Source organism: Pempheris klunzingeri, chromosome 15 (assembly GCF_042242105.1).
Source record: "Pempheris klunzingeri isolate RE-2024b chromosome 15, fPemKlu1.hap1, whole genome shotgun sequence".
Classification (NCBI taxonomy): Eukaryota; Metazoa; Chordata; class Actinopteri; order Acropomatiformes; family Pempheridae; genus Pempheris; species Pempheris klunzingeri.
Genome location: NC_092026.1, coordinates 14,060,587 through 14,072,975, shown reverse-complemented (window position 1 = coordinate 14,072,975; position 12,389 = coordinate 14,060,587). Strand labels below are relative to the sequence as shown.

The following is a 12,389-nucleotide window of genomic DNA, read 5'->3' as shown; positions in this document are numbered from 1 at the left end:
TTGCTCTAAAAGATATGAAAGTCAAACTTTATCTTTAGAAAATGTATAGAAATGGGACTTCTACAGAACAAAATACTACAGCAACAGGCCTTTATTCCATTTTCTAGTGAACAAACTAGTGAATATTTCCCAAAATGTCACAGTTTTCCTTTAAGCGGGACTTATTTTCTTTAGGCTGTTTGAATATATATATACGGCTGAAGAAGCTACACCTGGACGTTTTTAATAGCACAGGTGATGTCAGCACAATCCTCACGCCTTCTTATTAGTCCAACTCACCCGGAGCTTGCTTATGCAATACAACATTCCATGTCTTGTTAGCATGAACGTAGATACCTCACCAAAAGGTCAGTCCGTGTAACTGAAACTTGATTCAAGAGGAACTTTGTGGGATCTGGGTTGACTATGTCAGTCATGTTAGTTGATGGAATTAGCTTGGACAGGGTTTGTTCGAGAAACCAAGTGAAAGTGGGGGATATCTGAGAGAGGAGAGAAAAGGCGGTAAATGTGGACTATGTGGGAGCATGTGTGTCACCATTCATTGACTGACAGGGACAGGCTGCTGCGACAGCTGAGTCTCAGCCCAGATACAGTACAAAGGTTACTGCTATTAATACACATGAACGCAAATGCACATAGTACAACACACTAATTTCACGCTGATACATAATTTGTGACTTTTCAGCAACAGTGGTTCTGTTGGCACTACTCAGCCTCTAACTCTGCAGCCGACTAAGACTAAATGAATCAGATTATCAGGTGACATTGGATCGGTCTTTCTATACCCTTCAGCCATCTCAGTAGGAGCAATGTGACACCCTCAAGGCCTAGGAGGCATATGGCAGGGTGAGAACATACTCACTCGTGTGTTTTTAGTGTGTATGCCGGAGAGAGTGGGTATCAGTGACAGAGAAGAGCATAGACGCTACAGCTGCTGCAGAGATAGTTGGAGGAGAGTTATTCAGAAGCTACAACTCTTGGACGTCTCTCGCCGTAACACAGCAGCGGCCGTTGAGTGGAATACGGCAGCAGCCATTGCAGAAAAGCAGAGGTGATCCAGAGAAGGCGGAGGACAATCACTGAGCGACAAGAGGAAGACAGGAGAGAGACACATGGGAAACGTGCCACATGAGGTCAGAGAAGACTGAGGCTCAACACTTTTCTACAGCTGCAGGAAAAAGCAAGCCAAGCAGCAGTTATGTGATTTGGTTGCATTGTTGAAGCCTTCGGTCCTAAGTGTGAAAAGTGGAAAACTGGGAGCTATAGCGACACTACTATGCACTGAAGCAGACACAGCATGTTTTACTGAGTCAGGAGAAGTGCCAAGTGGATTGAAGAAGTTTCTCAGTGTGCACATATTTGCAGTCTGTGGAATGCAAGCGCCCAGCTGTCATACCATTCATGTTAGAAGGCACATTCTACACTAGCAGCTAACACCAGTGGACTCCAAAACAGCCAGCATCTTTAGATTTCTGGATCTGGATTAATCTCCCATCAGTGCGCCAATGGACTTTTAAAAATTGACTTTAGTTTTTATAGATTATTCAATTCCAACGAGACATCTGGACAAAAGACATTGAATTGTTTCCATATGTAACAGAGGTAATCCACAGCATCAATCAGTGTGTTACGTGCATTCTAGACAGGATTACAGCCTTATCACATGCAACAGTGCATGGTATTTAGTCTGAAGTGGAAAATCTACACAAACACACTGCTCAGAGGCAGCAGCACTTTATTTTCAAATATTCAGCTAAATTGAGATCAGGTGAGAGGTTCGGCTCTGGGTCCAGATGTTCCTCAACACGGTGCTGGTGGTCCTGACGGACCTGGCAGCGCGGCTCCTGGGAAACACTTTGTTCCGGCAGCATTTCCACCTACTGCTGTCAGTGCTGGTGATGTTCGGGCCTGCGCTGAGCCTCTGGGTGTCCCAGCACAGTGTCTTTGCCAAGAGAAGCCACTTCCTCTACAGGTGAGGCTGCTTCCCGTATACTTCCTGCTCACTTCTATGAACTAGCTGCAGTTTTATGCCACTTTACCCACAATGCAGACACGTGCCCTGTTTGAGTCATGGTCTGAAAGCTTCTGTTCGAAGAAAAGAGAACTTCTTGCACTTGAGAGACTGATTTGTTGAGGCAGGATATACTGTGCCTGAAACTGAATATGATGAAGAACGGTTTTATTCATGCATCTTCCTGTGTGTTAAACTGTTGATATAAGAGCCAAGAGAGCCACTTTCCGTGACGTAACCCAGCTTTCATGTATTTAAGTCTCTACTGTTTTTATCTGCGCTCCACCTTCTGGTAGCTGTGTCCCAACACTGAGACAACATATTAAGTGTACTAATCTGCATACTATAATGCCTAACTACATAATTACACATCCAGTAGCTATCAAACAACATTAGCATTCAGCTCCTGCGGGAAATATCTTGCTCTCCAGCTGCTAAATGCTCCATCCCTCCTTTCCATATATTAGATTTAATGCAAAAGATTTTATACATTTTATGTATAAATTCTGTTTATTTGTCAGAGACATTCAACACTTGGCCAAAGCTAACTGATCTAAATCTCCATCTTCCAGGGTGTTCCTGCGCTCTGGTTGGGGTTGGACCTGCATCTTTGCTGGCTCCTTTGTCTTCCTCCTCTCCTTCTCCATCCGTCGCTCCCTCTCTCTTTCCATCCGTCACCTCTCCCGGCTCGGAGTCGCTGGTGGACTATGGCTTGGTTTCTGTAAACTCTTGGACATTCTGGAGAATGCCACAGGAAACTGCTATGAACCTCTACTCACCGGCCCAGACATGGCCAACGGGCAGCCTTTGTTGGTGTTGCGAGAAGGGGAGAGCAAGTTTGAATGCCTCAAAGCTGGGATGGTATGGAGGGGGTATGAGGTTTCAGAGGACGTCTTCCTCCTCTGTCTCTGCTGCCTGCTGTTGGCTGAGGAAACAGCAGTGTTCGGCCCTTATCTGAGCCTGGGTGGGATCTCAGACGCCCCTCTGAGGATCCTCTTCCTGTTTTGTGTTCTGCTACTTGGGCTCTGGATCTTTTTGCTGCTTTGTCTCTTGGCCTACTTTCCTCAGTTCCCCACCCAGCTGCTAGGGGGCGCTCTGGGGTGTCTGAGCTGGAGGGGACTGTACCAGGGCTGGTACCGCCTGGGGCCAAGATGGTGCTGCCCTGGAAGGCCTGGACAGGGACTGCTCAACACCAAGACCAGCAGCTCTGAAGCAGGGGACACACATCTGAACCAAGATCACTGCAATTAATGGACAGATTTTAACACAGGTGGTTGTCTGGAAACGAACACAGAGCCTGTCAATTTGTGTTTGTAGTCCTCTTTTAACAGCAAGACAAGAAATCCCGTAGAAACTATAGAGAACACATGAAACATTCAGGTTTGTAATGTACGACAATGTAGCAAAATACATGCTGTGACTCAGGACAAGAGACAGCAGCTGCCAATTAGACACAGGCTGAAAATGTTTGAGAAATGCTTAGAAAACCCTGAAAGACTCCTATTCTTTGAAGAGTAGTGAAAGATGGACTAATAGTACGGCTGACAGATGTTATGAAACATCCATGTTTCTCCATCAGTGTTGTATTTTGCATGAGGAACATGTTCGATAAAGACCACCGCCTGAAAGCATCTGAACAGAGAACATGTAAAAACAGTGGTCGAGCTGCTTTCTGTGTCTGTGTCGGTAAGCATACACTCTTCTTCGCAACAACTGAAGACACCTTGATATATCTTAATACAGGACAAACAGCTATTCCAACTCCAACAGCACCTTGCTCACAAGACAAAAACAACATCCTTTCCCTTCGCTGTGGGGGAGAGACGACAAGGGGCCGTTTTCCTCCTAAATTTGTTTTATTGATAAAATGTCTCCAGAAAGAAAATATATACAAAACAGCAGAAAATAAATGCTGCCTTGACCAGTGAAATCTGTCAACCTCAAAAAAAAAAAAATCAGTACATGCAGTTTCACAGCGCTCAAAAGTATCAGAAGGTTGTACCATTCATCTATTACATAGAAAAGCATAGGGGTTCTTGTCCGGAAAACAGAGATAAATTACATTTGATTACTATTGTGTAAATTAATTCCGAAAATTAACTCCTACCCAGATAACGTCCATTAAACATTATCAGAAGAAAAAAAAAAAAAAAAAAGACCTTCATTAAAAATGAACGAGACAAAACTGATATCCTGTATATACAAAACAATTCTGACGACCATCCTAGACTGAGAGGAAGCAACTGGCCAATGACAATTAAGGCTTCGTTTTTTTACTTCTGTCTCCAGAACACAATCTCGTCTTTAAAAGTCGAGGGCCATATTCAGTGAGCAAAGTTAGCTTTTGCTGGTGTCACCGTTTCAACGTGGATCAGCAAAAGGAAGTGACCAGTGGAGTTTGTTCCTCGGGGGCACGATTGGATGGTGAGATATTGACACATGACATTCAGTTTGCTACAGCTACTGTGTGCCAGTCAACGGGGCTACTTCAGCACTCTCTGCCTAAACCTGCAACACCGCTTTATGAAGGGTTTTACAACAGTATGCACTAACACAATAACTTCACTGGTTATTGAACATCTTTTTCTGAATATTACCAACATGGTAAACGTTAAAATCAAGTGAATATTTGTGGGTACTGAGTAGTTTCAGGCTTCAGTCAGTCAGAGGAGTACTGAGACAGGGACCTGAAGCTGGCCCATCAATGTGGTGGTGTGGCATATTATGGGGAGTACAAAACTGAAAAAAAGAAATATTTAAGATTTTGGGAGGGATCTGAAGAATTATCAAGAGAGGGAAGGAATGGGGGAGTGAACAGAGTCCAGGGGTTCCCAATGGCAGGTCATCATGGCGTCGTAGAGCTCCTCACTGCGCTGCATAAAATCTTTGTTCCACTGCTCCACGTCGCATTCAGGGATGGGTTCTATAAAATAAAAATAAAATATCATCAAGAGGCGGTTTGTACAGTTCCATCAGATGTGCTTATACATCTGCACATGCCAACACAGAGAAGGGCTAAAGTCAAAACAATAACACTAGACATATTCTAACTACCCAGAGAGTAATGTCACCTTCCACTGACAGTACTACATGAGACAGGTGGTCTGTGATACAACTTTCTTTGGCTCTTCCAAGTGCTCCTAATGTCAATTGGGGGCGGGAGAAGTTTCTACTGAAGCGTCAATCGCGGCTCACTCACATGCTCGCGCTCAGTCGAGCTCAATATCTGCAGCAGCTGCTTCAGGGGGAGCTTTGCAAACACAATGATACCAGCCTATTTCTTTAGCAATATATAGTGGATGAGCGTTTGAAAATTCACCACGTGATGGGAAAAACTCAGGCAATTTTAACTCTGGGAGAAAAGCACAATACCGTGAGCCAGTACCAGGCAGCTCGCTGTTCCTGCCCGCTGCCCTAACTGCTGCTTGAAGTTGTGAATTTATCAAGTCATATCTAGTTATGGTAAAACATGGAAATGTCTGATTCAACCTGCTCCAAAACAAGTCAGAGTCTTACAGGTTGAAATTGTGATGTTGGGCATCTAAGTTGGCCCCACAAGCATGTGTCTGCTGACAATATATCCTTTATGATGATAGTGGAACACAAAAAAAAAATAGCAGCCACATTATAAAAAAGGGTCTTACCTTCTGCATTATCATCCTCTGTAACTTCAGTGTCCTCGTGATTCTGCAGGAGAAAGACATTCAACATTGGGTATTTTTTTCTGAAACTGGGAGTCAGCAAAGAAAAGACGTCTGTGTGTCTGTATTCCTGTATTCAGAGACTGAAAACAACAGTAACAGTTTGTACAAAAAATATCAAGGCGTCTACAACTTTTGTCTATTTCTGGGGTGGAGAAATGGTACTGCACTGTCACACTAGTGTAGCACCGCAGAAGTCTGCAACACAGAGGTGGCTCCACTGTGTGTTCCACATAGCTTAGCACAAAACCTGGAAGTGAGGACTTTTAGACTTTCGACGGAATGTTGCCAGCAACACACTTTGAATCAAACTCAGTTGAGTCTTTGCTGTACTGGATAACTTAATAAAACATGTAAACAAGCACATTTTTGGTGTTGCCGAGGGTACTTTTCTCAAGCTGCTGGATGGTAATTGCATATCCATCCATTGTCTATAGCGCCTATTCTTAAGGGGGCGCTCACACTCACACCTACGGACAATTTAGTCACCAATTAACCTAACCTACTTGTCTTTGGACTGTGGGAGGAAGCCGCAATACCTGGAGAAAAGTGCTGACCCCCACAGCACCGTGCTGCCCCTAATAGCAAATCCTCCACAATTTTTGTGCCCCACCAGGTAACATCCTGGACACAAAACTTCTCATTCTGTTCTTTGAAGCATGTGTGTCAATGCACTTCCCTCACCTCGACAGCTCCCGACATGTCAGCCGACGTGGGTGGCATGCCCATGGGAGGTGGTGGCATCATGTGGCCAGGTGGGGGGTATCCATAGGGACCATAGTTGTAGTTGTACCCAGTGTTGTAGCCACTGTTATAACCGCTGTTATAGCCACTGTTGTTGTAGCCACTGTACTGGTCATACCCGCCCCACTGAGAATAGTAGCCCGCCTGGCCGCCGCTGCTGTTGTTGCCGTAGTAACTGGACTGGGACTGGTTGTAGCTGCTATGATAATTCTGGCCCTGGCCCCCGTGGTAGTTGCTCATCTTTTGGCTGCAAAACAAGACAGACAACAAAAACCGTTTGAAGGGAATTCATCCGTTATTTGATTCAAGATTTATCAAATTGTGTTGTGCAGTGTGAACACCTCACGTCATAAAAATCAGTCGATTATAATTGATGGCCCTTAAAAGCTTTAAGATCGTGAATATGGGTGCTCTGTGCAGTGCTCAAGACAACAACTACTATTCAAGTGCTTTTCTAGCACAACTCTGAGGTAACTAGTGAGGCAAATATTACTCTGACCTCCTCAGCGATGCAGATTAAGGTATTATACAGGGAAAAAAGTCTATTCATCTTAAGGTAAGGACTTGCTAAGACCAAGTCTGTTAACCCTAAAACCACTTGGTTGACACCAACCGCAATGTTAGAAGGACAACACTGACAGTATTCTGTACTTTCAGTACTGTCAAAAACATGATGAAAACCATCCATATTTTACTCTGTGCTCCCGGGGGAACTGGAGGCAGCAGGGTGGTGTGCTCGTGGTAATGACGGAACACGACACCCAGTGCAACAGTGTGGCTCATTGTTGTGTTTTTAAGTTTTTGGACAACAATGGAGATTATCAGGCTTTGACACACACAGATAACATTTTTAGCAGAGCAGCGAGATTCAAGTCAGCCTTGGGCAATTGTTGATCAAGTCGACATATTCCAAAAACATCTTCAGCACCTTGCTAAATAATTGTATTGTCGTCAAGGCAATGATTCCATCCTGTCCTTTGGTCTGTTCATATTGAAAGGTTGTGACGCGTCATGGAAAGGGCATGACGTACCACGCGATGACTCACGGGGAAAATAACAACACTTCACGACTGAAAGCTACCTCAACAATCAGCAATGCAGCAGTTACTATGATCATTTCTGAATGAAGCTATGTTTCGTTTGGTGGTTTCGTCTTTTAACGCTAAGGTTCATTCAATCTTGGAAGAAGATGTGCTGTCTGGATATTTTGCCATGCCCCATCCTGCTTCCTTGTCCGTGTCTTACCTCTTTGCCACAGCAATGCTGAGTCTGAGTGGCTTCCCTCCCAGCATCGTACCCTGGCACTCCTCAATTGCCTTCTTCTGCTCGCTCTCCTCCCCAAACTTGACAAATCCGTAACCTCTGCAAGTCAAACAACAGTCAAGCCTCCTCTCCACACCAACACACACTCCATACTTGGCATTTAATAGCCACTTATAATAAAAAAACAGAATATAATGGGTATTATTATGGTAGAACTGAAACTTGTTGTTTTACTTTTAACATGAGGTAGCATCACTTGAATTGTGAGTTGCTCTTGCTTAGCCTATATGGGGAAAACAATAGTTTTAGCATAAGACGGCAAGAACACATTTCTTCAGCCTTGTTTTCGAAAATAGATGAAGATGTACTGGTGGTCAACGTCCATAGCACTGCTATCTACACAGTCAGTACACAACAGAAACCAGGACACATTTTTAATTATTGTACATTTCTTGCAATAATATTCGAACCAGAATATTATACAACATACCAAGGAAATTGAATATGTAGCTTAAGAAATCATCCAATATCAAACTGAATTCTTGTTACATTTCTGAAGCTACATCACTGTCTGGTCCGCCTCTGTGAGCTGGCATACCTGGAGTATCCGTACTGGTCAGTGACCACTTTGGCTCCCTTACAGGAAAGGTACTTCTTGAAAACCTGATGCAGTTGGAAGTCGTCCACCTCAGAGGCCAAGTCACCCACAAACACAGAGAACTCCGGACTGAGAGGAGAAGAAAAAACTTTGATCGGACTTTCTTTTTTTTTTACACTGATGTTACAGTCGAGCATTAAGGGGGCAGCTGGATTTCTGGGAAATGTTGTTATTTTTCCTCTTGACCCAAAATCGGAAAGATGAGTGTGTCTCAGAGTGCAGGTTCATGTATGTTCAATGGAAAACTCAATTCAAAGATGTCTATGGGAGAAATTAAACCGAAATACTGATGGCACATCTAGCTAATCAACATGTCTACATGTTGTTGTATTTAAACTGTTAAAGTATAAGAAGCTTAAGGTTTTTTTGCATTTCTTTAATAGTATAACTAACAATTAACACCATGCAATTTTATACAATCAAATCAACCGACTGCTACTTAGGTACAACGTCATCATTTCTTTGAAGATATTTTGCTTCTGCTAATATCGAGGGATGGGAAACAGGCCTCTGCTGAGCCTGGTCAATGATTATATACATTATTGGAAACCCACTGGTGGCGGAATCAAACGCTGCAAATTGATCAATGATTAATATCATCGTCATTTAACAGTTCAGCCCTGACTGACTCTGACTCACGTGGCATCACTTGAGGACATTTAACAGGGTCTTGGACAGAAAAGTATGTAGCATTTCTTGCTATAGAAAACAGACACAAACAGTAGCGTGCATAAGGTGAATGTGAATCATATCTTACCCTGCCTCTGGCCGTTTGCCGTAAGTGGCATAGTTTAGCTTAAACTTCCGGGGCTGCACAGGGGAGAGAAAAATACACACACTAAGCCAACCTCACACATCAAATATGTGTAGTATAGCACTGATATTGCTGGAAATAAAGAGTGGAGTTAATATGGTTGTTGTTGTTATTTGGGTTTACATACCTCCACCACCCAGACCAGCCTTTAGCCCATTCCTCAGTTAGTTCCTACCAGAGACTCTATTCACCAGCTTCAAACAAAGTACATTCATGTACAAGCAGCCTCTCAGCCGCCTTCAGCAGCAGGTACAAGCCGGTGGACAGGGGAGCCCAGTAGCTTGGCCGGCTCACAGGGCCAACAGCATTTCAAATTCAATAGCAAGCAGCTAAAGCTTGCAACTTTACACAACACTTGAGACTTTCAACATTTTTAAGCTGGTATGATTTGTTTTTTTTTTTGTTTGTTTAACACCAGACCCTAAATTAGACTTTGTGTCGCTGCAGCTAATGAAGTCTCACCTAATGATATCTGTGACTACTATGGCTTCTTTGTAAAGATTTTGGTTAATTTCACTGGGAAAGCACAATAGTATTAGCAAACGCAACACAAACAGCTAATTAAGCATATCTGACACATTCAACCAATGTTAACAAGAATCTGGTGTGTTTACAGAGTAAAAAAAAAAAAGGGCCACTTCATTTTATATTCAGTTATAAACATTCAATACCATTGAGTTACTGTCGTAACTGAGGACCAAGACTAGTTGAGCTCCACTATCCACAGTAAAATCAACAACTGAATACTGGTTGACAACATAAGTCTAATACTGGGGAAAGAAGGAAGGCGGTATTATATATATATTTATATATTTGAGAAGGAACAATAAAGATTGCGTCATAGATATAAGAGTAATTATTTTGCAATTACACCATAGAACTGACCGGGTTTGATCCAGGAACAAGTTTTCCGTTGAGTCTTTGGACACAGCGGTCAACACTTGCTTCATCTGCCAGCTCCACAAAGCAGTATCCTGCTGAACCCCTGCACAGACAGACAGACATTTTAGGGATATAGAGAGAAACTATCTTCTATAAAAGCAACATAACGGCAATGACATCAACGGTATAGGAGCCAAACGGGACAATTTGCCATCAAATCTGATGTCACATCTTGCAGATCAATCTGATGGACACCACTTACAGGGTTTCCTGAAGTTCTTTATAGTGGAGGTGGCTAAACTGTTAAGTCAAAGCTATCCACCTTTGATATATATATTTTATATATACACTACTCACAAAAAGTTAGGGATATTCGGCGTTCGGGTGAAATTTCAGGATGAACCTAAAATGCATTCTAACCTTTCCAGGTGAACTTAATGTGACCTTCTCTAAACCTTTGAATGCACATGTCCAACTGTTCAGTGTTTCAGTACTTTTTGCACAAGTTGCTGTTCTCTAACAAGAAGCTTCACAGCAACATTCACAACAGGTTTGATCCATGAATCGACCAATACATTTCCTGCTTCAGTTAGAATTGGTATTTAAACAGTCCTCCTCATCATGCTGTTCACATTCTGACATCATGAGACCAAGACGACACCTAACTATTGATCAGCAGCACCTGGCCATTGCGAGGCTTCAAACAGGAAGTCCTCAGACGGAGGTGTTCACTGAGCTTAGAGGGTCACAGAGTGTCATCAGGAGGTTGTAACAGTGATACAGAGTGACTGGAAGAGTCACAGAAAGGAGAGGAGTGGACGTTCTCTGGCCACATCCCAATTTATTGAGACACTGAAAATTTTTTGTTGTGGTATACCCACCACTGTTGTTAGATTTTCTTCAAATAAATTGTTTGAGATGAATAAAATGACCATTGCATGCTTCTTACTTAAATGCCCTACTTTCATGATATAATATCACTGTCGCATTAACTTTTTCCATTTTCCATAAATTTCACCTGAAAGTCGAATATCCCTAACTTTTTGTGAGTAGTGTATATATATATATTTTTTCTATGGACAAACCAACCAGCACATTGAATACTGTATCAGTTGTCTATGCAGCTTTACTTTTTAGTAAAATTTTACTGATGTTACTGATGCACTTTATTTCAACTGTGCAATAATCCACACAATGTTTCTTTATAATGACTGTATTACCGTGTATATAACGTTTCTGTATATATTATGTTTATTTAATTTCTCTGTCTTTTCCTGAACTGCTGTAACAGTGAACTTTCCCCACTGAGGGATCAATAAAGTTGATCTTATCTTAACACAGAGACTGTTGCGTGGGCCGAGGTGCTCTGTACAGCCTACCCTGTTATCCTGTGAGTGATGATCTTGACTCCATAGGGCGACTCTCCCATAGCACTAAAGGCCTGCTTGATGAAGTTCTCATCCATGTACGGGTCCAACTGCACACACACACAAGGAAAGACATCTTCCATGAATCACATTCAACTTTAACCAAACACAAATGCTCAGTATAGACACGTGAACACAACGCTGTAACGTCACAATAATGATGCGTGTTAGCTAACGTGACGTAAATGTACCAAAAATACCTTCAAGATATGTATTTATCTTAAAGGTATTAAAGATAAAGTAAAGATATCATCATGTCAGTTTTAAGTTAGGAGAGAAATCATTAACATTAGTACAGCCTCTCATTTCTTCTTACATATGAGTCTTTAAGAGATTTTTAACTGTTCGTAAGAAGCTAACGTCTGCGTTGCTTAAGGTGAAGTGCTTCATGGGTAACGGTTCGGCTTGGTGAATCATTTCAACACCACTGTTAGCCAATGTTGGTATTATTCAAAGGCGGCAGGCCAAGGTACAGTGGAGCATGAGCTAACCCTTCAGAACAGGGGCTATGAATCATGGCTATCTTAATGTAACCGAGCTAGCAACCGACAGGCATAGCTAAGCTAACATTGCTCACTGAAAGGCAGCGGTAATTCAAACATACATCACCCATCCACAGGCTCGTCTGTCTGTTAAACATCTCGGAGTGCAGAGCGACGATAAAAACGTAGAGGGCTTCGTTGATGTTTTAAAGGGGCTAAATGTTTTTACAACCTTAAAAGTTGTCCACACTTTCACGCTGAACACATCGATCCGCTGTTCCTCTTCCGTTTCAAACTAATGTGACGTCACTTCCGGTGTCGGCCGAGCTCTACCTGCCTGCTGTCGGGGCGAAAACTAGTAATATAGTAATGATGTCTAAAGCAAAGGAGCGTTTAAAAATGTACGA

General features: G+C 42.6%; 2 protein-coding genes across 2 annotated transcripts; one reads left to right on the top strand and one right to left on the bottom strand.

The window, feature by feature from the left end:
- The first annotated feature begins 1,651 nt into the window (after positions 1–1,651).
- Positions 1,652–3,547, top strand: fitm1l (fat storage inducing transmembrane protein 1, like). Its single transcript, XM_070845608.1, has 2 exons — positions 1,652–1,972; positions 2,584–3,547. Exons 1-2 carry the CDS (start codon positions 1,794–1,796, stop codon positions 3,260–3,262), a joined length of 858 nt encoding a protein of 285 aa, XP_070701709.1. The 5' UTR covers positions 1,652–1,793; the 3' UTR covers positions 3,263–3,547.
- A 307-nt stretch (positions 3,548–3,854) lies between these two features.
- On the bottom strand, positions 3,855–12,267 carry trnau1apb (tRNA selenocysteine 1 associated protein 1b). Its single transcript, XM_070845260.1, has 9 exons — positions 12,105–12,267; positions 11,453–11,550; positions 10,077–10,176; positions 9,135–9,187; positions 8,318–8,446; positions 7,702–7,818; positions 6,397–6,703; positions 5,656–5,698; positions 3,855–4,934 (listed from the first exon to the last, which is right to left on the bottom strand). The coding sequence occupies exons 1-9, from the start codon at positions 12,138–12,140 to the stop codon at positions 4,798–4,800; spliced, it is 1,020 nt and encodes a 339-aa protein (XP_070701361.1). The 5' UTR covers positions 12,141–12,267; the 3' UTR covers positions 3,855–4,797.
- Positions 12,268–12,389: the final 122 nt, after the last annotated feature.